Source organism: Pteropus alecto, unplaced genomic scaffold (assembly GCF_000325575.1).
Source record: "Pteropus alecto unplaced genomic scaffold, ASM32557v1 scaffold5, whole genome shotgun sequence".
NCBI lineage: Eukaryota > Metazoa > Chordata > Mammalia > Chiroptera > Pteropodidae > Pteropus > Pteropus alecto.
Window position 1 is genome coordinate 30677273 of NW_006441953.1, and position 26631 is coordinate 30703903.

The 26631-nt window shown below is 60.4% G+C and overlaps 1 protein-coding gene across 1 annotated transcript in view; it reads left to right on the plus strand.

The window, feature by feature from the left end:
- Positions 1-26631, plus strand: part of SORCS2 (sortilin related VPS10 domain containing receptor 2) — a 377827-nt gene that overhangs the window by 38443 nt on the left and 312753 nt on the right. Inside the window, exon 5 of the mRNA XM_015594851.2 lies at positions 4-141. Within this exon, the coding sequence (XP_015450337.1) occupies positions 4-141 (138 nt within the window). The remainder of the gene's footprint in view (positions 1-3; positions 142-26631) is intronic.

Here is a 26631-nt window from a genome sequence, read left to right on the forward strand (position 1 = left end):
CAGGGGCGCTGGGCGCGGGCGGCGCCGGTGGCCGGAGCGGCTTCGCCTGCGCAGGTCTCGCTCATCAGCACATCGTTCGTGCTCAAGGGGGACGCGACGCACAACCAGGCGATGGTGCACTGGACGGGCGAGAACAGCAGCGTAAGTGACCTCCGCGCGCCCCGGGGCTTCTGCCCCGGCACCTGGGGGCCCCCTACTTCCGGACCGCCCCGCGGCCGGCCTGGGCGTTCTCGGCTACTTGGGGACGCGAGTCACCTCGGCGGCGCCCCTACTGGCCTCTGGCCACTGGTTACCTGAGAGGACCCCGGATATGTGAGCACCCTGCCTCACCTCGGGGGACATTCCCACAGATTTCCGAGACCCTGAGCCACCTCGGGGGCGCCCCCACTGGCCTCCAGATCTCAGGTTATGCTGGTTGGGGGTGCTTCCAGGGGCGCCCCCGAGCCCTTGCGGATAACCCCCCAACTCCGCGCTGCGCCTCGCTCGCTCTCAGACTCCTCCGGGCCGCTCGGTGGGGCGTTCTGGGATTTTGGGCTCTAGGACTCTCCACCCCGGTTTGCCCGGAACACCCCTTGTGGCACCTCCACGAGCGCCAGGACTTCCCCGGTCAGCCTGGTACCGCATTCTGGGGCTACCCCTCTCCCCCATTCCCCTAGTGTGACCCGCCGCTGCCTGCAGGTCCCGCTGCCCGGGGTACTGGGCGCGCCGGGATCTGCGTACCCACCGAGTTGGGCGCCAAACCGCGCTTCAGACCCAACGCTGAAAACTCCCTGCGCCACCCCCGCATTCCCCCGCCACTTTGGCCTCCTTCCAGCTGGAAGTTCCACACGACACCCCCCTTCTCTGCGCGGCCACGTCTGTTAGGGTCCTCCGCGCTTCCTTCACCGGCGCGGGGTTCCTCCCCTCTGGGATCTTGCCCCATCCTTTTTGGTGGAGCCTCCCGCTCCAGGCGTGGGGACCCCCTCCTATTCTTCCCCTGGACGCTGCCTCCACCTCGCTTTTCTGTCCCATGCCACCTCCCGCGGCCGGAGGTGACCAGTGGCCCTTCTGGGGTCACCTCCGGGCAGCGCTAGTGGGTCATCAGTTCCGGGAGAGGGGTTGGTGCAGGGAGAGAGGTGGCAGCTGAGTGTGTGCGCGGGGCTGGTTGTGTGGGGAGGAAGATGGGAATGTGCTCACCCCCATCACTGCTCATGCAGGTCTTCCCCAGCACCTGACCCCCAACTCTTTTCCTTGACCACTGCTCCCCAGAGTGCTGAGGAGGCGGCTAGGGGCCAGGGCCCCTGCATGCTTTGGGAGCAGGGGGCTAGGTGTCCGGTCACTTCTCTTGCCAGGAGAGGGATGTAACCTGGGCTGGGCGGCGTGCCGCCCCCCTCTGTCCATCCCCCAGCCCCCTCTGACATAGGGGTCCTGCTGGAGGAGGGAGAGGGTGCATGAGTGAGAGTGTGGGGGCAGGGGCAGCACCGGATGGGCCCGCGCCCCGCCGCCCCCTTCCCAAGTGTCTGGTCTTGGGCCATTTCTGAGTGCTCCAGTCAGACTAGAAGCTCTGGGGCTGGGCTGGGGTGGGGTGGGGTGGGATGGGGTGTGGAGCTGGCCCCACGGTCGCTTGCCAGCAGGGGGCAACAAGGGCCTGAGGGGGGCCCTTCACAGAGGGTAGCAGGTGCACCCCCCTCCATAGAAGAGCCCTAGGAGGCCATCCCCATCTGCATCTTGAGAGAGGGATCAGACCCCCAACTGCAGCTGGGCCCAGCCCTTCACTGCTCCCCAGGACTGGAGAATGAACTGTGTCCCCTGTGGCAAGCTGTAACTTAGGGACTGAAAGGGAACCTGGAAACCAGCAACTCAAAGGAACGAACGTGACAAGTCACGTCTAAGCCAAGTCCCCCCCACCTGCTGGCAGCTTACTCCCGTCTCATTGTAACTTCAAGGGTGGAAGGAGGGGCATGGAAGAAGGAAGGGGCAAACGCTGAGGGGTGGAGAGCAGCCTCCCAGGTGGGACCAGTGCCCCAGCACCCACTGACACCTAGGCCGCCCACCCCGTGCTGAGCAAGCGGTGGCTTCCTTGCAGACAGCGAGGAGGAGGCTTGGACTGCTGGGGCTGGGGTACTGGAGTGGGTGGGTTGTCAGAGGAGCCCACCTGGCTTTGCTCCTTGGGGACAGTGGCTGGGTTGAGTGGGTGGTGGCAGGTGAATGCCAGGAGAGGGGACTTCGGGGAGTGCGGGACCATGAGGGTGTGAGCGGGGGATGCTGGCTTCTCTTTTGTGGGGGTCGGAAGGCCAGACCTGGACAGGCATCTCTCCTCTGGCCACCGGAAATGGGAGAGCAGAGATGAAGCGTGGAAGGCAGGGCACAGCCTGGCACTTAGCAGACACTAAGGAGGCAGAAGCCTTAAGTATGTCAGTACTGGTGACAGTTTCAGCACCTGTGAGGTGAAAAAAAGCAGACAGCATGGAATGCTGACCCAGGCGATAAACACCTTCCCACGCCCGCTCCCCCCGCACCCACCCGGTCTCTGGAGTGGGAAGTCCAGGGAGACCGGAATTTTCTCTGGAAAAGCAGATCATCTCTTGGCTTGGGGAGCAGGTGATGCTGTAAGAGTTTCACCTCACCTGGGCCAGACTCAGCAGGAGTGAGAGCTGTGAGCAAGTGTTGAGTAAAACCATTTTTCTACCGATTGTCTCTCAGCACTCGGTGAGTGTGTGGCATTGTTTTCTCGGGGTGCACAAAACGTCTTAGAAATGCCCTGTGCCCGCTCCGCTCTCAGCTGGCAGCCACAAGGCCAGAGATTTTCGCCAGGATTCTGCACTTTGTTTGCCTCCTCTTGAAAGCACCTCTCCGAAAACTACAGCCGGAAAGAAACTAACCCGAGGCCAGTTTGCTGAGCGGAATCTCTTAAGTTTCATTTCACCGATTTGCCTAGGTAGTGAGGCCCTAGAAAGTGCACTCCACAGGTCCACCTGAGCGGAGAGAGTGTTCACCTTCCCGTGTCAGGTGTTAAAAAAAAATCACGTGACGAGAGGGATAGCCATTTTAAAATGGTTTTTCAGTGCATCCGAGAAAAGGAATCGTGGGACTCACGTTGATACCTAGAAAGGCCCCCTTGGCGGCAGCGCTGGGGACATCCGTGCGTCTTCCCACTCCCGTGGACAGCCACGTGGAAGGGGCTGGCTTGGACGCAGACGCTGCCTTTCTGTCTGGCGTTGAGCTGTAGAAACAAAGTGTTATGTGGGAAATGAATGTTTCATTGAAACGGACCAGCGTTACCCCTGATGGATCCAGAGCAGTTGTGCAGAGGCGCCCGGGTTTCCTCCTGAGCTTCCCTCGGGGCCAGGGGTGTGGTCTGAAGGTGGATACTGTGGCAGAGCGCTGGTCTCTGCCTCCGGGGTTGGGGTCTCGTGTTTCCCCAGTGGGACCGCGTGGTGCCCTGTTCCAGTTTGGGAAATCGTGTGCGCATCGTGCTTAAGTACAGCTCACCTGCGTGCCTTCCCTCAGTCAACTTCGATGCTTCATTCGACGTCCAGGTGAGCTTCCTGCAGCCAAGCCCCTCAGTGCTCGCAGTAGATCAGAGCCCCTCCCCCGTTTGCGTGCTCTCTGCTGTGTCTGCGGGGTTGCGGATGTTGTGGGGAGTTGTAGCAGAGAGGATTCGGAGCCGATTATCCACGGTCTGCTCTGGGAACCTGATGTCTCATGCTCCAGAGTGCCAGTCAGAAGTGTGGAGCTTCTGAAGGTGCGAATTGGATCCTGACACCTGCCAGGTGTCACATTCTCAGGGCGGTTGTATTAGCTTCCTAGGGCCACCATAACACAGTTCCAGAGAAGAGGCTTTAACAACAGAGATGCATTCTCTCCCAGCCCTGGAGGCTGGAAGGTCAGGATCCAGGAGTGGGCGTATGGTTCCCCTGAGGCCTCTCTCCTTGCTAAGTAGATCTCCCTCTGTGTCCTCCCTTGGCCTTCTCTCTGTGTCTGTGTCCTAATCTCTTCCTATGAGGACACTGGTCATATTGGATCAGGGCCCACCCCAGTGACCTTGTTTTATCTTAATCCCCTCTTTAAAGACCCTGTCTCTAGCCACGTTCAGAGGGCCTGAAGGTTAGGACTCAGACATGTGGTTACTTTGGAAGGCACAGTTCAGCCCGTAACAGCAGGAAGGGCTCTCACTAACCTTTGCATCCTCTGAGCGTAACTCAGCGGAGCTCAGAGTGGTCCAGTGGAGAGAGGGGGTGGCTGTGGCAGTGTGGGCTGGTGGTTACTGACGCGTAAGCTAATAGCCACGTTCAGAGGGCCTGGAGGTTAGGACTCAGACATGTGGTTACTTTGGAAGGCACAGTTCAGCCCGTAACAGCAGGAAGGGCTCTCACTAACCTTTGCATCCTCTGAGCGTAACTCAGCGGAGCTCAGAGTGGTCCAGTGGAGAGAGGGGGTGGCCGTGGCAGTGTGGGCTGGTGGTTACTGACGCGTAAGCTTGGGAGCCTGCTGGCCTGGGCAGCTGATGACCCATTTGCCCAGGATCCCATAGCCAGGCCAGGGCCCGGCTGCAAACCCAGGGCTGTGGAGGTGGGGCCTCTGGGTGGAGGTTTAGGGACGAGATGGCGGAGCCTGGGCCTGGGCCCTGGGGGGCGGGGCAGAGGGAGCAGCCAGTGGGTCCGGGAGGCTTCTGGGTGAGGACGGACAGGGCGTACCCACCCCGCTTTGCAGGCCTCTCTCTTTCCCAGAGCAGTGCTGGCTTCGTGGCTCACAGCCAGCCTCCAGCGCACAGAGACCGTGAAGGCCTTTGCATAAAGCACTTCAGGCTCTTGAATGAACGGGTCCAAATCTGGCAACAAAGCTGGTTTGTGGCCTTGCATCTGACGGCTGTGGTTTCGTGATGACAGCTCCATTCTACTCCTGGAGCTGAGCTTGGTGGCTCCAGGGCACGGGTCTTATGTTTAATCTGCTGTGCTTTCCCTGTGATATTTTTTAATTCCAGCCACCACACTGCGGGCCTCCCAGGATTTTGGGACGGGCACTGGAGTGGAGAGAGGTCTGGTTCACGGGGGCTGCGCTGTGGCTGGTCAGCATGTAGACAGTGGGCGTCTGCCCAGACGCTTCTCTGTCGTGGCAGCCTTCACCAAGGGTGACCGGTGTCCACCTAGAGAGAGACAGAAGCAGACAGAGGTCAATGGATGTGGCGACCGGTGCTGAGTGCCTGTCACATTTGCTGTCAGGAAGCCCGCCGTGCACGCCCTCTGGGGACTGTGGGCCTGATGGCCGGGCCGAGGATGGTGAGCGAGCAAGGGGAGTCTGTGTCGTGAGTCAGGTGACAGTAACGGAGACGTGCGCTGGGCGGACGAGGCTAGGGACGTCCCGGCATGCAAACCGGAAGTGTCATACTTAGGAAGACACCTGCCCTGTGTCCAGGGTGACCCAGGGTCTTCTGCCTTCTTCCTCTGCCGGGAGAGACCACATGGAGTGTGAGAGCCCTAGGCGAGGAGAGGCCTCACGTTCGCCCTCAATCCAGCTGCTTTCTAGAGGGTCTGTTAGGTGCTGGGGTCCAGCACATCAGTCACAGCTCCCGTCCTATCCAGACGTTTGGTCTGGACAGGAATTCATCATAGAGGTCCCCGTGCCCTGCGAATCTGCACTGGGGCAGTCAGGGAGGATTTGCTGGAGGACGTGAGGGTTGCGCAGCTCTGAAGGACGAGCATCACCTGGGCTGAGGAGGAGAGGAGGTTGGGATGGTGAGTATGAAGTCTGAGGCAGAGGCTCGGGGGTCCTGAGAAGCCTGCAGCGCCGTGGCAGAGAGAACACATCCGTGGACGAGAAAGCCCGGCTTGAAGGCGTAAAGAAAGCCCTGTTCATCACGTTCTGGAACACAGTGCGCAGATCTGCTTTTACTTTAATAAAGCGGCTATTTAATTTGTAGTTGCATGAGGGTTCCTGAGAGTATTTTAAAGAGGTCATAAATTAACATGGTTCTGCTGCACACCCCTTCAGATTAGAATGCAGCCCAGTGCTTGCACAGGCCATGTAAAGAACTGCCGCTATTTAAAACTTTTATTTTATTATAATTTGTCAGAGGCAGGCTAAGGCTCTCGAGGATGACATCAGGGAGCTCAGAGTTGGAACGATTAGGAAATCAGCTGGGATAACGCCCACTCTCCGCGCCTTTTCCGGTTTAGGAAGACATGAAGGGGGAACTTGTAAAATGCCCTCTGTGTGGGGTCTTCGCTTTTTCTCCCAGCCTCCAGAGAGTGAGTTATTTGTGGATTCTTACAAGTGGCCCGTTTACGCTCCCCCTCCCGGCTCCCAGGGTTTGCACGGGCGCTTTCTGGAGTGTGGAGGGGTGCTGATGACCTCAGAACCTGCAATTGTCATCCTGCCGTTCCTGGCCAGCTTCCCCCAGGGGGCAGGGGACCCTGGCTCTCCCCTCCGCCAGCAAGGCCTCCATCCACGGCATTTGGGGGGGCGAAGGCACATACGTGAGTCTATCCCAGCCCGCTCTCGCCGCAGGAGCCCTTAGAAAGCCTCTCCCTGGCTGTGAGCTGGACCATGCGAATATGCACCTCGCACAGGGCGGACGTCCCCCTCAGCATGACACTGCTGGCTTACAGGCGGAGCCCTTCCTAGACCCGGCCCTTCCGGGCCTTCCCAGCTTCCCAGCAGGCGGCGGGGACTGTGAGTGCCCCCCACCAGCAGCTACTTTTCCACAGCGGGTCCCCACGGGCTCCCGCCCCTGCCCTGCTCCATGGCGGGCTGTGAACCGCAGACTCACACAGCTGTTCTCAGCCCCGCGACTGGCAGTGGGTCGGTGGCTAGCCGGCCAGGACAGCAGGCAGACCTTCTCGGTGTCAGCCCCATGATTCGGGGACAATTCACGGAACGCGGGTCGTGCTCATCATCTTCGTCCCAAGTAAGCTCCGTGTGTCATTTTCAGAATCCAATCCGGTGAGCGCTCACTGGAGAACTGAAAAAAACATGTGAAACTCGGATGTTCTTTGAGAGAAGTCGCTTCTTATTTTGCATTTCTGTAGCAGCCAGTTACTGTATTTGCACAAAAAATTACAATCATTTAATTAGTTTCTTCTCACACCAGCTTGAAGATCTTAAAATAACAGCACTCTCCTTAGCAATTTTCTTGCAAAAGCAGATAATTTCCTGCAATGTCGAGCCCGCCTTGACTCCAGCAAGGCACATCTCTCGCACGGCGCCATTTCCTGATGCTCAGAGATAAATTAAGTTCAAATTAAGGTAAGAAAAGAGCCAGGCTGAGTGTGGCCATTTCTATTCAGATCGGTTTTCATTCAGAAAGGGGTTTTTATGAGGTTTTTGCTCCGCAGCGCATCTTTCTGAAGCGTCAGAAGCGGAGATATCGTCTCCCAGGCCTCAGCGGGGAGACGGGATTTATCAGTTAGGATCGTCGCGATGCTTCTGCTCTGACGTCACGTTATCTTACAATAACAGTTCCTCATTATTTACGTGGTGCTCCTGATTCATGTCGGCGAGGTTAACAGCCTCAGCGCCCGTGCACGCGCCCATTGCCGTGCCAAGCCCGTCGCCCGCATCACCTCACGGCGTCCTGGGGACCACGCTGCAGAGCAGACACGATCAGCCCCGTCACTTAGGCGATGAACAGAGTTCACGTGTGGAGGGGACGCACCGAGTCACACAGCTGCTAGGGGCCAGGAATGCGTGTGAATTCCTTCACTCCTGAGCAGAGTGCTTTTTCTCTTAGTGCAAGAACTATTGTTATTCCTTTTCCCTTATTATTATTTTTTAATTGTGGGAAGATACAGATAACAGGAAATCTACCGCCGTAACCATTTTTTAAGTGCAGTTTTGTGTCATTAAGTACGTCCACATTGCTGTGCAGTTGTCACCACCGTCATCTCTAGAACTGTCATCACCCCAAGCTGATGCATTGTCCCCGGCTCCCCCACTGACTCCCAACGCCCCGCGCCCCAGCCGCTGCTACTGCCATTCATTCTACTTTGTATGAATCGACCCTTCAGGGACCTCATGTCAGTGGGCTCACACAATGCTTGTCCTCCTGTGACCGGCTTCCCTCACCGAGGACAGTGTTCTTTGGGTTCAGCCATGTCGTAGTCACAGTCGGGATTTCCTTCCTTTTAGGGCAGAATAACATTCTCGTATGGACATATGTGTATATATATATACACACATACCGCAATTTGCTTATCTGTCCACCTGTCCCTGGATACTCGGGCTGCCCCCAGCCCTGGGCCCTTGTGCAGGATGCTGCTGGGAACGCTGGGGTGCAGGCGTCTGTTCCAGTCCCTGCTCTCAGTTCCTTTGGGCGCTCCCCCCGAAGCGGGGTTGCGGGGTCACGTGGTCGTTCTGTGTCATTGTCTCGCGTGAGCCTGAGGCCTTAGCCGTGGCGGAACTCGCCCTGGCGTCCGCCTTGAGTTTTGCCCGCTTGCCGATCGGTTGCACGTTGCAGTCCCCCGAGAAATTCGCCGCCCGTGTGTCTGGAGGGGAGATGCTCCCGTCGTGAAGGTGCGCCCGTACCTGGGAAGGACAGCGTGAGGCTGTGCCGTGGGACCCTTTTGTGTCTGCTTTCTTCCACCATCGGTGACCCCAAGGGGGGCTGTTGCTCAGAGCCCAGGAACACCGGAAAGTCAGGGGCAGGCCGGCGGGTCCACTGCCCGGCCGGGGCGGAGGAGGAGGTTGGCCCGGGCGGGCGTGGTCGCCAGCGGTGCGGCCTTCCTCAGGCTGGCAGTTCGTGGTTCGAGTTCCAGCGCGTTTTCCTCCTCCCTGCTTCGGGGCCCTTCTCTCCGTGGGCTGCCTCACTGACCAGTTAAGTAATTCCGTTTTCACGCCGTAAAAATACAGCACTCAATAAAATATCCTGTTTTTCTCAGTTTATTCACATCGATACCACTTAACCCCATCCGAGTCTATTTCTGATTCATCCGAGCGTTGGGCGGGGGTCGTTTCTTTGGTTCTCACAGTGGTTCTTTGTCTGCGGGGGGAGGTGGCTGTGTGGGCCTTGCTTGGTGTCCGGCCCCATGGGCTGCATGAGGACCCACACCCAGGGGCTTCTGGCTCCAAGGACTACCTGGCACAGGGGTTCCTAGCTCTTTCTGTGCCATAGACCCCCCCCCCACCCCAAGACTGGAGAAGCCCATGGAACTTTGTCAGAATGTAGTTTTTATACTGAGCATCAGAAGAAATCAATAGGATTAAATGGAAACCAATTCTGTGGCAGTAAAGTTATCAAAATATTAAAACGAATTTCTTTACTGAAACGGCAACGGGGGCTGGCGGCAGGCAGAGAGGATCGTGTGTGCGGGAGTGGGGTGCCGTGCAGTGGGCGAGAGGATCGTGTGTGCGGGAGTGGGGTGCCGTGTGGTGGGATGTGAGGGGCAAGAGAGGACAGACAAACCCCGCGAGGTCGGGTTCCCCAGCACCCCACACCCCCAGGCTCTGCTCCCCGTGACCTGTCTCCCCCAGCCCTTCCTGGGTCCCTGCAGGCCCCCACGGGTGTGGATTCCGGGGTCGGGGGTCGGGGCATTTGTTTGGTCTCTGCTGTCCCTCAGTGCCTGGTGCTCAGTGGACGCCCAGATGAGTAGAATGGGGGGTGATCGCTGGCCCCGAAGGGTGGTCAGAGCTCAGAGGCCCTTTTCTGCTGAGGATCGGAAAGACTAGCGGGGCCACTGGAGGTCACCTGGCCAGCGGGTGACAGAGCTGGGCTCCCTGTCCAGCTGCCTGCTCTTTAAAGCACTAATTAGCCCCTGTCGCCAAAGCTCAAGGACATCTCAGCAGTCCCCGTTGGTGCTGATTGGAATTCACCCCCTTTCTTTAAGGGGATCTTACGTGGTTATGTTTTCTTCCTGTTTCTGAATCTGAATTGTCTGCTGAAGCAGAGGAAAGCCCAGGAGTGTTTCGCGAGGCATTCTGCCCCGTGAGTCTGCTTTTAAAGTCTTTCTCGTTGGCAGCTGGTTTTGCGCAAGTTCCCTGACGTGAGTTATTGCTGGGAACATTCGCCTCTCACAATCAAGTCCGACTTTCTTTCTGTCTCCTAGAGGCCGAGCAGGGCCTGGGCAGTCACAGGGAAATCCGAGACGGTCTGCTGGCTGGTCTAGCAGGGAGAGGGCTTTGGGGCTCCTTGTCCCAGCTCCCCGGCTTCCCTGGGCGCCCGGGGAGGAGAGCCCGCCTGGCTGGCCTCAGTAGTCACTAGGGCCCTGCCCAGCACAGGAAGAGCCAGAAGGATGAGGCCTGGACACCGAGGTGGCCTTGCCCCTTCCTGCTGGCCTGGCTGCCTCGGCCCTCTGAGATGCGAAGGGGAGACTTGGCTGAGTTTGGTGCTGGCCACCTTGACCTCTGAGCTGGGAGGAGGATAGGGCTGGGGGCTGTCGTGTGGCATGTTGGGGAAGGAGGCAAATTGCCCTAAATTCTCCAGGTCACTCAAGATTCCTGCTTTCCGGAGTATTTCCAACAGCTTCCCGGTGGACACACTGTCCACCGAAGAATTCGGGAATTATCGTCAGGGCAGGGCCTCGGCGGATGGGCCTGGAGGCCGGGCTGGTCTCCTGCTCTCCACTCTCTTCCCTCTTCTGTGGACACGTTTCCTGAGCCCCCATCCGTGTGTGCCAGTTCTAAAAACCGGGGTTGGGGGGTGCAGAGGAACAGAAGATCACAGGCCGGCAGAGGTGGGAGGGGCGGGGCTCTGGGAAAGGGCTCATGTGCATCTTGTGAATATTCAGAAGCCCTCACCTTGGGAGGAGGCTTTCTGGCTTCCAGGATGAGCCCGCCCACCTTGCTCCCTTCATCCCCGAGGCAGTCTCTCCCCTGGGTGGCTGCCCCACTTCAGCCGTCAGAGACTGCCTGCATCCTCCAGCCTCGGGCTTCTCCCAGGAAGTCCCTCAGTGCCCACTGTGGTCTGTGGGAAGCCCCAGCCCGCTGCCCATGCCGCGAGTTGGGCCCCCGTCACTGGACTGGGCCGAGAGCCGAACCTGCCAGGTGCCTGTGGCGCGCAGAGCACGTGCGCATTATCCCTGTGATCCCGTCAGCTCTTCTCAGCCAGGACCCCAGTGCTGGCCTTGTCCTTGTGTTGGGTCTCTCTCAGGGTCCCCAAAGTGTTTTGTGCGGATGACTCTCCACTGTTCCCTGCTTGTCGGCGCCTGCTCTCTCGTCCCGTAGATGAGCCTGTGGCTGTGCCTTGGTCTGGGGCTCTGCCAGGCCTACTGGGTGTGAGACCCTTGGCTCACCTGCCCTGGCTTGAGACGGGCAGGGCGTGGAGGGTGGTCCATCTGTCTCCCTGTCCTTCCCCCCACACAGGAAGCACCCCCCACCCTATGCCCACAGCCCTCCCCGGGGGTGCCCCCCTGTTCTGCTTCCTCCTGGTTAGCTGCTAACCGGGCGGAACTTTGTCTTTCTCATCCTTAAGTGGGTGACGAGCCCACTGCGGTCCCTGTGGACCAAGGCTGGTGCACGTAAGGGCTTGGCTCTGTGCTGGGCGGCCAGCTTCTGCTCAGTGCCCCCCCACACTGGGAGGACCGGAGGTTGTAGGAGCCCCAAGCGGGCTGCTCAGGGAAGCCTCCCCTGCTGGAAGGGAGCTGCCAGGAGTGAGATTGCTGAAGCGTGCCCATCCTGCGGGACCTGGCTGGCTCCGGATCGTTGTGTGTTTGGAGGAGTGGAGGGCAGAGTTCCCTAATGGCGTGACTGGGCCTCGCCCTGGCTGACACGCAGGCACTGAGCCGTGAGTTTGGGATCGTTGCCAGCCCGGTGTTCACTGCACCCCCTGAGCTCACCTCGCTGTCTCCGGAGGAGAGTGGAAAGCCGGGATGACCCCGCTCATCGGTGGACCTACGAGTTTTGTGCCGCTCAGGGGCTTGGCCTGGACCTGCATGTGCCAGGGGTGGGGGTGGGGGTCAGAGGGCGTTTGGGAGTGGTGAGGTCGGTTCCTTCTATAGCACGTGGATGGGTGCGAGCTGGCTCTGGGCTGGACCCTCTGCCTGGCGGGAGGGTTGCTGTGATCTGACGAGGCATGGTGCCCGCTGATGAGGGTCTCTAACTGCAGTCGAGGAAGCCGGGCCTGCGTGAGCTGGGAGTCAGACAGGGTGTCCCAGAGGTCTGCAGGGTGCGCTCAGTGGGGTGCGCCCAGTGCGTTCAGCTCCTCTTAGTGCAGGAAGGGGGCCCTTGGATCCTCCCCTTGCCCACCGCCTGCCCCAGCGAGTCCGAGGCTTTTCGGGGAGGTGGAGGGGGTGGGGTCAGCCAGCTGCCACTGTCTGGGGGTCCACAGGGCTCTTCCACCAGCTCCCTCTGCTCCTCAGGATGCCCACACGGTTACGGCAGGCGGAGTCAGCGCCAGACTCACCGGTGCGAGAAATTTCACGTCCGCAGTTTTTCCTTCAGTTCGTAAATTCTGAGTCCCTCTCCTACTGCAGGCGCAAAACTTCCCTGAGCTCCCTCCTGGGAGAAATTAGGGGCAGCGTCCCAGAGACGGTGGCGGGAACGGGGAGGAAGGAGGGAGGGCATCCGGGTGGCAGGGTCAGCGGGGCAAAGACCAGGCCCACAGTGGAGCGTGGGGAGTCTGGGGACCAGAGGAAGAACCTGGAGGGGAGGACCTGTGGGCGGAGCCGACCCGATGGTCGTTTCTGACATTTGCTATGGCGCCTTTTTAAAGACGTGGGTCATCCAGTCGAAATTCCACCAAGCACAGAGGCATCCCAGCAGGCCATGGAGAAGGGGGCGGGTGACTAGGCTGAGGCCCTGTGGCTAATCCGCAAACCCTTTTATTCTCCTCCACCTGGAAGAAAATCGGACATTCTCGTATAGTAAAGCAAGTAGATCACGGAGTGTTACCTTCTGTCTGTTTTTGCATAATTCTCTCAAGAATGTTCCCAGTCGCCTGTGTGGATAAATCCCCTTCGGTGGCCTGCGTCTCCCTGGAAACCCTGCCCAGAGTTCCTGTCCCCTCAGTGGGGGAGAAGGATTCTTATGGTGGGAGAAGTAGGGGGCAGCGTGCGGGAGATCCAGGGGAGCCGTCTTTTGGGAGGCTTTGCCCCCTGGAAACTGGCCCCTGTCGCTCAGCCCTCCAGGTTCCCTCTCTTCCAGCCTCTACTGGGGTCCCTGCCTGGCTGATTCTGGCTGTTGGTCAGATCGTCCCTGTTTGCTCCAGGGTTACTTGAGGGTGGGGTGGGTGACCCCGTTCCCTGCCCTTCCCGTGGCTGTGCACGGAGCAGGTGTTTTAGGCAGGACTCTGGGTTACGAGTCACAGGAGCCTGACTCCAGCGAGCTTAAGTGAAAAGTAGAGTCACAGGCTCACAGAACCAGAAAGTCCAGGGCGCTGACCTTGGGCGAGGCCGGTTCCGGGCCCACTCCCTCTGTCTCTCGGGGCTCCGCTTTCCTGGGTGTTGGCGTCGTGGCTCCACGAGAAACTGAGGCCAAAGCAGAATCCAGAACGGAGACCTCCAGACCACGGCGCCATGTGCCAGTGCTGGGCTCATCGTCTTGGCTGGAGGGCCGAAATGCTCGGGGTGCCAGGCCAGGCCTCGGTGCCCAGCCCTGGACCCACACAGAGACAAGGAGAGAGCCGGTTCTGGACAGGACCCTACGGCGGGCAGTGTAGGGAGTTAGGGGAGGGCCGAGCCGCGGCCTTGCAGCTCTGCTGGCTTTGTCGCAGAGAGTCATTAGCCCACACTCCCCTCCCGCTGTGGCCCTGGGCTCCCGGAGGGGTCATTTTAGGACTGTGACAGAGCCCGTCGCTGTTCACATGGGCAGGGCCAAACCAGTCCCCTCACTTCTTCTTATGCTTAGCTGTCAGGTGAAGCCCCAGGCGGGGCGGCCAGGGACACTCTGCTCTGTGTGTGGCTGAGTCCATGTGCCTGTGACTTACGAGTAAAGTGGGCCCCTGGCATGTGGCCCCACTGCATATCATACGTGGTGCGTGGTGCGTGGTGCGTGGTGCTTGGTGTGTGGTGCGTGGTGCATGGCACTCCTCTGCGGGGTGCCTCTGCTGTCTGTTGGTCAGCGTGCCCTGTGGATTCACAGGGAGGAGGCCGGTGGGTGCAGCTTTGCAGTGACAGGTCATGAGGTGACATGCAGGGGGAGGGGGACACCACCCCAGCAGTAGAGGGCGTTTCCTGGGACACCCGGGGTCTGTGTGCCCTGGACATGGACCACGGGCTGAGCTGAGCAGGGCTAGGGCGGCCCTGTCAGCTGGCAGCGTGGATGGGAGGTGATCGGAGTGAGCTTGTCCTAGCCAGGAGACAGAGGCCCCTGCCACCTCCTCCATTCAGTGGCGATTGGAGTCTTTAGTGCCTTTGAGTCAGTCAGCACCCACGGAGGTAAGTCAGGGAATGTCACAGGGCGTTCCAGGGCATCTCGGCCTGGCGATCTCCTTTGCAGATGGGAGCACTGAGGCCTGGAGCCTGAGCGGTCTGAACAGAGGCCAGAGCTGCGGGCTGAGGCCAGGTGTGCATCTTCCCAGGCCGGGGCCTTTGCAGATAGAGACCCAGAGGGCCTGTGGGCGGCCGTGGGAAAGGGCGACACCTCCGAAACTGGGGCTGCTGGAGCAGGCGTCCGGGGTTTTCATTTCGCTTCTCTCCCTTTGAGCCCCCCAGCCCCGCAGTCGCTCAGTGAGTGAGCCAGCCACGGGGCTCCCTCTGCCAGGAAGTCGGCTGTCAGGCTTTGTTTTGGTTCCTTTGCCTCCAGCCTCCAGCCCTGGTGTCTGACAGGAACCGTAGGAGAAGGTGAATCACAGATGGGTCTCTTCTTGTCTTCCGAGCAGGAAGCCAGCCTCTGCTCACAGCGCCTTCTGCCAGAAGGACAGCTGTCGGGTGGGAGGTCTCTCCAGGCAGGTTCATTCAGTAGACGCCACGTGGATACCTACTGTGTGCAGGACGGTCACCAAGGAGAAGTCCCGGGGTAAACTCACAGGGTCTCCGAGTGTCCAGGGTGCTCAGAGGTCACCATGTCCTAGCTAGGATCCCTCCAGCAATGGGAGGCTCAGCCCCTTCCTGAGACAGCACATTCCAGGGCGTCTGATCGCTGCCGAGGGTGGCTGAGGTCAGCGCTGAGTCGATGCTGTGAGGACGTGAAGCTGCCCTCGGGAGCGGGGCAGGTTGTCGGTGGGCGGGGACGCCTGTCCCTGGTGGCGCGCTGTCCGGGCTGCGTGTCTTCTCTGCTCATGAGCCTGGGCGAGTCGGGGTGGTGCCGAGTACCGGAGCAGCGTGCTTGGCCTCTGTTGGGTGGCAGACGCCAGAAGGCAAAGGGGTCAGCTGGCCCTGTCTTTGTGAAAGGTGAGCTCTGCCACCCTGTGGAAACTCCCTGGCCCGGTTCTGGCCCAGCCGAGGGCGGGGTCTGTGCTGGAGCCCTTCGCTGGGGCCACCTCTCCCCGAGTCCCCTGTGGTGGCTGAGAACAACACAGGTGTGTGCTCTTCGAGTTCTGGAGCTCAGAGTCCAAAGCCAGCGAATGTCGCTGGGCCAAGTGAGGTCAGGGTGGGGCCGGGGCTCGCTCCTTCCGAGACACCGGGGGAGAATCTGTTTCCTGGCCTTGTCCAGCTTCTGGCGGCTTCCGCATCCCTTGGCTCCTGGCCCCTTTCGTGTGCCACCCCGTCTCTGCGCGGGGCTCGCTCCTTCCGAGACACCGAGAATCTGTTTCCTGGCCTTTTCCAGCTTCTGGTGGCTTCCGCATCCCTTGGCTCCTGGCCCCTTTCGTGTGTCACCCCGTCTCTGCTCTGTCGTCACAGCTCCCTCTCCGACTTGCCAGTGTTCCTCGGCTCGTGGCGCTGTCACCCCAAACTGCTTCCGTCGTCACACAGAATTCCCGGATCAAGTCTGCCCCTGCCCAGGTTCTGAGGACATGGGCATCTTTGGGGGGCTGTACTGTCACCCCAAACTGCTTCCGTCATCACGCAGAATTCCCGGATCAAGTCTCCCCCTGCCTTCCCCTCATAAGGACCCTGTGGTTGTGTCAGGCCCGCTGAGAATCTAGGATGCCCTCCCCATCTTCACATCCCTAAGTTCACACCTGCAGGCTCCCTTATGAGGTGCCATATGCTCAGGTTCTGAGGACATGGGCATCTTTGGGGGGCTGTTGTCAGCCTTGCCACCACCCTCTTCTCTCCCCTACAGCCCCCCGCCTTATACTGCAGTCCTGACTGACTGTTCTCAGGTCGCTCCGTCCCCTCCTCTCTCTAGCCTTGGCACCTCCGCCCCCTCTGCCCGGCCTGGAACCTTCTCGTCTGGCCTCCTGACCACCGGCCTCCCCGGCTCTTGCTCCCACCACGATGCCCCACTGGAGGCTGTAACGTGCTCCTCACGCGTCTTCCCAGGACAAGCCCGTGTATCCAGTCAGCCTGATGCCCGGCCTCTCCTGGACTCCTGTCTGTGGACGGGCTTGGGGGACAGGCAGCCTTTATCACGAGTCCCCCGAGCCCATGTGCTTTTACGAAGGTTTTAGATCCACATGGAGGGAAAATCCGGCCCACTTCAAAGGCTATCAAATCCGCAGATATGTATCGAGCATCTCCATCTCCCAAGGGAAGGCAGTTCCCCGGGGTGGGGCTGAGGGGCGCAGCCTCTGCCCCCAGGACGAGAATGCCCAAGGCCTGTTTCCGCTCAGGTTACTTGGCGTTTAGCTGTGTGTGGGTGTGTGGACGGCAGTGCACGGGTGACCGAAAGGGAAGATGCCCTGCTGTTAGCTGACGAGCAGGAGGAGAAGCCGTGAGGAAGGCTTGTTGGCGGGCAGCTCCTGCCTGCAGGAGCCACGAGGACGCTGGCAGGGCTCGTGGGGACCGGGGTCTCGCGTGGGTGCCTGTTGTCTTAGGCTAGTGAGGTTGAGCCATCTGGGGGACAGTCAAGAGCCCCGGGGAGGGGTAACTAGGCTGAGCTGGGTCACGGTGAGCAGGGCCCCGGGCCTGCCTCCCGCTGGGTAGCTGAGTCCTGCTGGGCAGGTCCCCACACCCCTTGGGGCCCGGCTTCCCCACGTGTCCGTGGGCGAATGCCCAGGCCCGGCCGAGCTCCTGGCGGGCGGGAGTCGGGAGGGCCCCTCCAGACACAGGAGGTCACCTTCGGAGGCTTGTGAGCCATCGGACTAGGCTGAAATAGACGGTCAGATTAAACCATCGGAGAGACCCGAACGAGGAGGTTCTGTGCTGCTAATTGCACTTGGCTGTTGTCAGCCTTGCCAGCTCCCATTCGGTCGAGTGTCACTTCCCATCCACTCAGGTGTCACCTCCCGTTCTTGCTTGGTAAATGGATCCTCAGCTTCTCTCTCATCACTCAAAGAATGGCCTCGGTAGCCAGAAAGGAAATTAGTTTCAGGTGGAAGCCTATTTTTACCGTGGTGGAGGCCCAGCTGTTAATTACTTAGAAATCACATGAGGATTTCTAGTCTGAAAAAATTTTTTTTTGGGGGGTTCAACTTTTCATAGATATTAATTATAGATATCGGCTTCAGCCCACTGTAATAATCTTCTCTCAAGAGATTAAAGACGTTTAAAATGCTGTGCCTTGTTAAACATAGTGCACATTCTTTTTTTTCTATTTCTGCTCAGTGTATGGGATGGAAATAGGAGGTTGGAGAATTTAAAAATGGTTTGCTCCCTTTTCCGTGTGTAACTAAAGGTGATTCCATATTCCGCGTGTGTTTTCAGGTCTCTGAGGCCAGTGGCAAGTCGATGGTGAAGGTGAAGAAGGCAGCCCTTTAACGCTGGGGCGTTAACGCCCTAGCCCGTCTCTAACCCAGGTGCACCCACCCACGTCCTCGTGGCAGACACCATCCCGGGGTGCCCAGGCCCTTGGGATAAAGTGCAAACTCTCTGGTCTTCACTCCCCCTCTGCCCAATATGCTCTGCTGTGCCACGTCCACTTGGCGGAGGACCACGGTGGTGGGTCTGGAATTTGGAGGGAGTTCAGGGGCCCTGCAGGAGTGACGTGGAGGCAGGGGTGACACCATCCCAGGCCCACCGTGCCTCCACGCCACACTCACGTCCCTGTGAAACAAGGCCGTGTTTTGCTCACAAGACTCAAGAAGTCAGATTTGTGGAATGGGTTTCAGAATCGGTTTCATTAAAGGTCTTTGCAGTTTAGAAGCCCAGCCCCCACTGGCCCCTTAGGCCGGTGGGCTTAGAGCTGGAGCCTGCCGAGGCTGCAGGGTCTGAGGTCCGGCTTCCCTCCGCCCTGGCTTGGTTGCAGCTGCCATGGGGGCAGGGCACCCTGTAGTGAAGGGCCGCCAGCTTGGTGCTGTTCTCCCAGCTGAGACCGAGGCTTGGGGACCATCGGTGACCAGGCCATGCTCTCCCGGTATGTGGCATGCGTGGTTCTGGAGTGACTTCCTGCCATCGGACGGTGCACTATTGGGAGCGAGGCCTGCTTGCTTCATCTCTGCACCCTAATAACTCATTTAAGGCTTGTTGCATAGTGGGGCCTTAGGAAGTAATCAAAGAAAGTAAATGAGTGGACGAAGGAGTGGCAGAGAGAAGAGGAAGAGGCCCGTTTGCCTAATTCCTAAATTGAAGGGCTGTGGGTGTGTCCCAGGCAGGGCAAGAGTTTGGTGTTCCTTCAAATGATTTTTTGGAAATAGCTGTTCAGTGTTCATTGAGGGGGCGGGGGGCGTGGCGCTGCCGGAGCGTGGCGAGTGGGCACTGGGCAGTGGACAGTCCCCAGCTCCGGCCCATGGCGGGTGGGCAGTGGACAGTCCCCAGCTCCGGCCCACGGTGGGTGGGCAGTGGTCAGTCCCCAGCTCCGGCCCGCAGTGGGCACTGGGCAGTGGACAGTCCCCAGCTCCAGCCCACGGTGGGTGGGCAGTGGACAGTCCCCAGCTCCGGCCCATGGTGGGTGGGCAGTCCCCAGCTCTGGCCTGCAGTGGGTGGGCGGTGGTCAGTCCCCAGCTCCGGCCCGCGGTGGGTGGGCAGTCCCCAGCTCTGGCCTGCAGTGGGTGGGCGGTGGACAGTCCCCAGCTCCGGCAGGCCTGGTCACACACCTAGTTCCATGCTCTGGCCCCGCCTTCGCGCTGTGAGCGGGGGGCCTGGGCCGCAGCCCGGACGTGGACTGGTTTTCAGGCGTCTCCCAGGTGCTCATTGGCCGCTGTGCAGTGAGGAGCGATTTAGGGGGTGAGGCTGTGTGGGAGTCCCAGCAAACCGTTTCAGCTTGCACACTTACGTGCCTTTATGTTCCCACGTTCCTATAGAAAGTAAGCGATTAGTTAAGTGGCACCCACACAGCTTTTTATTAAAGAGAGATTTTTCAAAACAAAGTAATGCCCCGGTGATTTGTCAGAGAGGGGGGAGAAAGCTTTAACGAGCAGCATGCTGTTTAATAAATCATAATTACTTATGTGGCAAAGCGTCAGTTCAGTGGACGCGCCCAATTAAACGTGCAGTCGTGCGGGCTGTCCTTCACACCGAGCTGGCCACACACCCTGCGCTTGACCACACGTCCCCAGGTTCTCGGGCAGTGTTACCCTTTTGTGGTTTTTGATTGCCCCTGAGTTGCTGGCTGATGTCCTTGAGGAGTTTTCCCGGAACCGTGGTGTGTGGTGGCATCTCCCGAGGGTGCCTGTCGTGAAGATGGGCCAGAACCGCTTAGGATGTCCTGAGTGGGCGTGGGTGGTGTGGGGACTGCCCGTCAGGTGATGGGGGCACATCTCCGTGGGAGGGCCTGTTCTCAGGCGGTGTGACCAGAGGAATCAGAGGACCCTGTAGTGACCGAGGGCCCCCAGGTGGGCGGGCCCCAGGGAACAGTCGGATGCGGAGCCTGTCCGCTCACTCCTCCCTCCCTGCCCAGCACCTTGACTCAGCCGCTGACCCCACGTGGGCTTGGCCTGCCAAGGATGGCCCCTGGGCTCCTGCGGGCCGTGGGCCTGTGCGCTGGTCGCCACCGTGGGCAGAGCCGGTCAGCCGCGGCCCGAGCTCATCTGAGACCATTCTTTTGGGAAATAAGCTCTCTGTTCTGCAGTCTCCCAGCAGGCCTGGTGACTTTATCCCCCGTCTCCGCTCCACCTACGTTTTTGCGGAAGTTTTATTGAAAGATTAAGAAAGAAATCCAGGCGTCTTTGCTTAATGAAGGCCTTTATGACTTGCACAGCTGAGCCTTCGGACCCCTTGGTGTGCTGCGGTTTTGAGCGCTGGTCAGCGAGGTGGCTTGGCTCTACTCAGGTGTGGGTCGGCACCTGTTCCGGCGAGTGTACTGTCACAGCGGGTGCTGGGTTGCTTCGGGTTCCGGGGGCCCCCAGACACGCGCACCCATGGGGCCACCCCACATGAGCAGGGCTGTGGCGTCTCACCTGCTCCTCGGTCACTCTGGTGTCCTGGGAGGACCGCGGTTCTGTAGGACCCGGGTCCCCTGTGTGGGTCCCTGGTTTCCACGGGTAATTCAGCTTAATTCGAGGGTTGGTGGGAGGAGGTGGGCTGCTGTCAGCATGAACACAGGCACCCCGTCCCAGCGCTTGGGGGGTGGGGGTGGGCAGAAGACCCCTTCAGAGGTGCGGGAATTTGGGGCGCCCATAGGTGGAGGGGTGCAGGGACATGCCCAGAGCTGAGCCGCTGCTGCGGGGGCTGGTGTTAGGCCCCAGGGAGCTGGGTGTCAGGGATGACGGGGGGCTCAGGGGATCCGTGCCCCCCCAGCACCTTCCCTCCCAGTGCTCCCTGTGCCAGGGCCGGGCCGGGCTTCACCGCATGTCCTCAGCACTCACAGTGGTCCTGCGGGCGGCTCCCACCCCCCTTGCAGATGGGGAGCCAAGGGGGCCACCCCCGGAGTGTGAACCTGGCTCCTCACGCTGGAGTCCGTGTTCCGTGTCTTTAAGGAGCGTGTTTGGTCGGCCTCGGTTTTCTCATCTGTTGAACGGGATTATTGACACCTACCAGGCACAGAGCAGAAACTCACTGGCGATCCATCTTGTTATTATTGTGCTGGCAGATTAACAGAGCCGTGTGAAGAGGGTGTAGCGTGGCTGCTGCCTAAGCCAGGGTCCCCGGTTGGTCAGGGAGGGCTGCGGTGGCCTGGCGTGCTGGTCTCCAGGCCCCCACGTGCCACCATCATGAAGCCGATTCAGACCCGTGTGCTGGGAGGGTGGGAGCCAGGTGGTCTGGGAACCTCAGGGAGCCCGGCCGAGCCGGCTGCCGGGGAAGTCAGGTGTGATGGCGTTTAATTTCTGCCTCGAACCCCGCCTCCTCTGGCCGAGCCCTCCTTGAGTGTCACGGCAAACGCGCCATCAAGGCCCAGACAGGGATGCGGGATCGCTTTGCGATGGCTCGTGGCGGCGGAAGGGTCGGGCGGTCCACAGAAGCTGCAGCAGCAGGTGCCGGGCTGCTGTGTTTTCCTGCCTTTCAGTCTTGAGCTTTGGTCCGCTTCTCCGCACACTTGTCATCGTGGTGGTGGGAGGCGGAGGCGTGAAAGCAGGAGGGGCTGGAGGTCATCTCGTCCCTCTGTCCGTCTCTTCCTTCCCTTCCTTCCCTTTCCAGGACAAGCCTGGGCTGCGACCCTGTCCCACTGGCTCACGGGGGGCCAGACGGGCTGATCCAGGGACCTGGAGCGTCATTAGGCCTGTGTCTTTGTCGGCGACATTTTATCTTGGGCGAGTAATTTGACATCTCTGCTTTAGTGTTTCCTCTAGATGATGGCAAACAGACCAGTCTCCCTCTACCCGTCAGGGAGTGTCGCGTGAATGCCGTGTTCCGCAAAACGCTTCCAAGAGAGGGAGAGGCGGAGGATGCGGTCCAATTATGTGAAATACTTTGGCAGACTCCTGTTCGTTCTTCAAAACCACAGCGAGGTGTTGCCTGCTCGGAGGCCCTTCCTGGTCCCCGAGACAGACTCACTCACGTGGGGTGCTCATGCTGGTGCTCTGCGGAACACCCGCTTTTGTCATGGGTGGGCCTTCCCAGCCGTCATCACGATTCCTTGACATCTGTGTGTACCGTGCAGGCCGAGAGCTCTGGCCAGCGGGGGGCAAGGCCGCGTCCCCTACGCGTGGCACTGTCCTTGGTGCTGAGTGGGCCACAGCGCTGCCCGTGGTCGCGGAAGGAGTACTGACCACAGCATCCAGCCATGCACGCGGTGTGCCCGGGCCGTTTGCTGCATCATCTCCTCGGCCTCTTCCTCTGGCCTCTCCTCCCTGAGTGGTTTGAACCAGCATGGGCCGGCCAGCCCGGGACAGGGTGTGTGCTGGGTCCAGTCCTAGGAAGGGGCCGAGGCGTCCAGACAACCCTTGTGGTCCGGGGACAGCGGAGTGGGGACAGCCTTGCTTGAATCCAGACGTGGTGGCAGCCCGTCGGGGGCCGGAGCTGCGCCGTGCAGAAGCCTCTCCGTGAGTTCTCTGGGCTTCTCCGTGTGCTTTTTGCCTGTGCACTGCTTCGAGCCTCCTCCTCGCAGGGGACTGCTTACTGACGGTCCTGGGCCCCAGCATGGGCTCCTGCACAGAGGCGGAGGCCTGTGGCCTTTCAGGACATAGTCTTGGAAGTCCCCGAGTGTCACTTACAATGCCACCCTGTCAGAAGCCTGTCCAGGTTCAAGGGGAGGGAGCGTAGGCCTCATCTCCACAGCAGCACAGTCAGAGAGTTGGGGGCTACGTGTTAAAACCACCATGATAAGAAATTGTGGCTGTGGCTGCTAAGCCCCCAAAGCAGCCTCCACAGCCCGGGGGCCTCTGCGTGTTCGTTCGTGGCTCTGTCGTGCCGGGAGGGCTGGCAACTTCAGCGTCACCGTGTATGGAGAGTGTGCTGTGGCAGGCACTGTGCACCATGGCCGTCTCTGCCCTCTAGCCCCGGGAGGTGGCCGTCACTCACCACTGTGGCCGAGGCATGGGGAAGCCACATGTCCAAGGTCACAGAGCCCAAGGAGCAGAGTCTGGATTTAAACCTGCGTCCATCTGACTCCAAGTCCCGATGTGTCCCTCCAGCTGGAGGTCCAGGCTAGAAGATGACAACTGTGTTGAATGCAGCGTGTGCCCCACAGCTGTGGCTGGCGCCGTCCTGTTTGCTGGAGGGTTAAGTCCTGAGGTCTGTGACGGCCCAGCAGGGAAATTCACTGCAGGGCTTATCCCTGACAGGCAGGGGCACAGGGCATGGTTCTGCAGGCATGCTGACAGCCTGCTGGATGCCATGCCAGAGAGAGAAACGCCGTGGCCCTTCCCCCGGGACCGCTAATCCAGACCGCCATCTGTTCCGGCTTTTACAGGCCATCTCCTGCCAGAGTCCCCGCTCAGGCTCAGACCCACTGGCTCCGAGGTGGGAGGGGGTCTCGCTGGTCAAGAGTTCACGGCCGGGCCCTGCTCTATTTGGGGGTACGGGGCAGGCGGCACACCTGCTCCATGTCTCTGAGGACCCCCAGGAAGTGCCAGGGCGTGGCCTTTTCTTTGCTCTGGGTCTCCTTATGGCCAGAATCCCAGATGTCCTAACTGAACGACACGCTCTTTGCCAGTTAGGTCGCGCCTCACGGGCCTGGTGCGGATGGTCCCTGGTGGACGTGGTGCCTGGCTGCGATGAACATGGCCTTTCACACACATGACCCACCTGCCCGTGCACACGCGCACACATGCATGCACATGTGGACAGTGGCCGGCAGGGCTACCTGTCAGCTGAGGTCTGAGCCAGTGCAGTGCCCGTTCCCAGGTGAGCTCCGGGTGCTGCCCAGAGCCTGGGCACCTGTGCCTGGAGCTGGGATGCCAGAGAGAGCGCCAGTGAGCGAGCGAGTGAGTCTGGGCATGCCGGCCTCGTCACGTTATTCCGCGGCTGCCCGGCATGGCGGATTCATCCTCTTCACTGCGTCTACAGCCCCCAGGGTCCTGGTCCCAAGCTCTTAATTTGCTTCCCCGCCAAGCCTCATGGTCCGTGACCTTTATGCTCCTGCTCTGCTCCTGCTCTGCTCCGACATTTCAATCAAGCCTTTGGCGGTGTGACTCCCGCTGAGCCAGATGCTGCCATTTCTGCGGGAGGTGCCGTGCTGTGCAGACACCCGTCCTCCCTCCATCCTGCTGGGGCCCCGCCCCCATCTGTGGGCAGGGAGCCATGGTCCCCTGTTCGTGGGCAAGGACACCGTGGGGCACCTCCTTCCGTGGGAGAACCTAGGGCACTCACTTAATGGAGCACTGTCAGCACCAACGGGGGGCCAGGCACTGGTGTCGGGGTCAAGGCCGGGCAAGGCTCTGAGCACCCCTGCCTCTGGGGAGTGCTGGGCCCCATGGGGCACTGCTGCATGGGGTGGGCAGCCAGAGCGTGTGGTGACCCTGACTGGAGCTTGCCACTGCTCTGCCAGGCACTGCCACGGGGGGCCAGACACTGGTGTCGGGGTCAAGGTCGGGCAAGGCTCTGAGCACCCCTGCCTCTGGGGAGTGCTGGGCCCCATGGGGCACTGCTGCATGGGGTGGGCAGCCAGAGCGTGTGGTGACCCTGACTGGAGCTTGCCACTGCTCTGCCAGGCACTGCCTGGCGCTCTCTGTGGGGCAGGTCACACAAGGTCGGCACTCATGGCATCGTCCCCCATGTACAGGTGGGGAAACCGAAGAGCTGAGAGACCGGGTATGGAGAGCGGCAGGGCGGGCCTGAGGTCAGAGCCTGGATGCTCAGCCACCGTCCCCTGGAGGAGGCGCGCCGGCCAGAGACAGGCGTGGTCCCACCCAGGAGCTGAGGGAAGGTGTCCCCAGTGCCTGCAGGAGAGGGGGCACCCTAGGCAGTAGGAGCCACGTGGGGAAGGTCTGGGTACATGCTACACCGTGGGGGGCGGGTCCCAGGACTTGATCTGCAGAAGCCGCAAGGGGCAGGAGCCCTGTATTAGGGGGTGACGATGACAGTGTCTTCTGGCCATTGCTGAGCACCTGCTCCATGGAGGACAGAGACCTCAGGCATCACGTGCAACCTCCACAGAGGCCCCACGGGGCTGCGGGTGTCAGCGGGGTGCACACCCCTGTGCAGAGTGCACGGTGGAGAGGACTTGGGAACGAGGCGCTGCTTACTGCATGGCCGACACCTCTCAGATGGGGTGTCTTAAAGTCCCTGGACAATGTCGGGGAACCTCCTTTTGTAAGTCGAGGCTGCTTTCCGGGTGAGTCAGAACTACCTGCAGCCGTCTTTCCTGTCCCTGGCTCTGGCCTCCGAGGCCTCAGGTGAGTCTTTGCCTCTGTGTGACTCGGTCCTCCCTCTAAAATGGATGTCGTCATAGTGCTTCCATCAGGGGCTGGCCGTGGGGACCGGAGAGTGAAGCGTGAGACACTGTCCCATTTCCTTCTTAGGCCGCGGTTTCCTCACCTGTGAAATGAGGTGGCTGGACTTCGGGGCAGGATGGGGAGAGGAGGGAGAGGGCCTCTGGGGTGGGCTGTGTGCTGCGAGCGGTGGGCCTGTGTGCCCTGAGGCCCTGGGCATGGGGCAGAACAGCTGGGGACAAGGGATCGGTCACTCCCTCAAGCCCCCAGGCTTGTAGCCTCTTTTCCCCAGGTGCCGGGTAGATGAGAGGACTAGATTTACAGCAAGAAAGATGGCCGAGGGTTTGGGCTGTCACTGAAGTGGCAGGTTTGTCCATCACCCTTCCGTGTATTGATTCCTTTGATGGCGTGACCTGATTTTGAGCTGCCGGGAGCCGAGGGCGACAGTGCTGGCTTCGCTGGTGCAGAGACGCAGCCTGCCCTCCTCACTCCCCCTCCCGAGCTGGCTGTTTCTGCAGCTGTGGCAGGGGAGGCGCGGCGTCCCCAGAAGCTGACAGCGCTCAGTGTACTGGCCCTTTTTAGGAAGAAAGCCTGGCTCGGGTTGCGTCCTGTGCCGCTGAGGATTGTTGGCTGCAGGACTTCTAGGGGTACTCTTGCCTGGTCCCCGCGTGGTGGCCTCTCCAGGGTGTACCAGGCCACGATGCGGAAGTGCAGGCTGGGGCTCAGAGAGCGTGCCCCCCGCCTCCCCGGCCTCCAGAGCATGGAGAAGACCCCAGCTTCACCCTCCAGCTGTGGGCTGTGGGGTTCAGGCAGCCACCCTTGGCCACTGTCCTTAATGATCTGTCCCCTAGGCGTCTCCTGGGCCGCTCAAGGCCAGGGTCGCGTGTCTGGTTCTCATGGTTCCTGGCACGCAGTAGCCCATTCACGCTCATTGAACTCTGCTGCACCCAGAGACCCTCACCTTGGCTTGCTGTCCTCTCCAGCTGCCTCAGAAAGGGCCACCCAAGCTCTGGCCCTCGAGGCAGCCTTTCTAGGGCCACCACAGGTCAGGGGACATGCTCAGGGGCAGTGCTGCTCTGAGTGGGGTCTGGGGAAGGCCTCGCAGAGGAGACAGGTTTAGGTGGGACCTGAAGGCAGGTGGAGAGGGTGGCGGGGGTGGAGCCTGGGCTGGGCAGGGCAGGATGGCCGGGCACTGAGAGCCAGGTCCATGGGTGAGCCTCATGTGCATCCCGGCCCCGCCGCCTCCTGCCTCCCCGAGTGCTTTACTCCGAGCCTCAGCATCCTTCCTCGCATGTGGATGGGGCTCAGCAGCAGGGGAGGCAGGCGGGGCCCATTGGTCACGGGGAACACACGCCCTGGCGCCGGCTTATGAAGGGGTGCCACAGCGTCTGCGTGCCTGGCATTATCCGTGACTGCTGCTGCCCGCGGCCGGGCTCTGCTGGTGCCCGGGCCTCTGCTCGGCTGTACTTGGCTGGAGGCGAGGAGCTGGGCTTGTCCTCTTTGCTGGCCTCTTCTTTCCAAGCAGGCTCTCACGAAATCGTCCAAGCAGACCT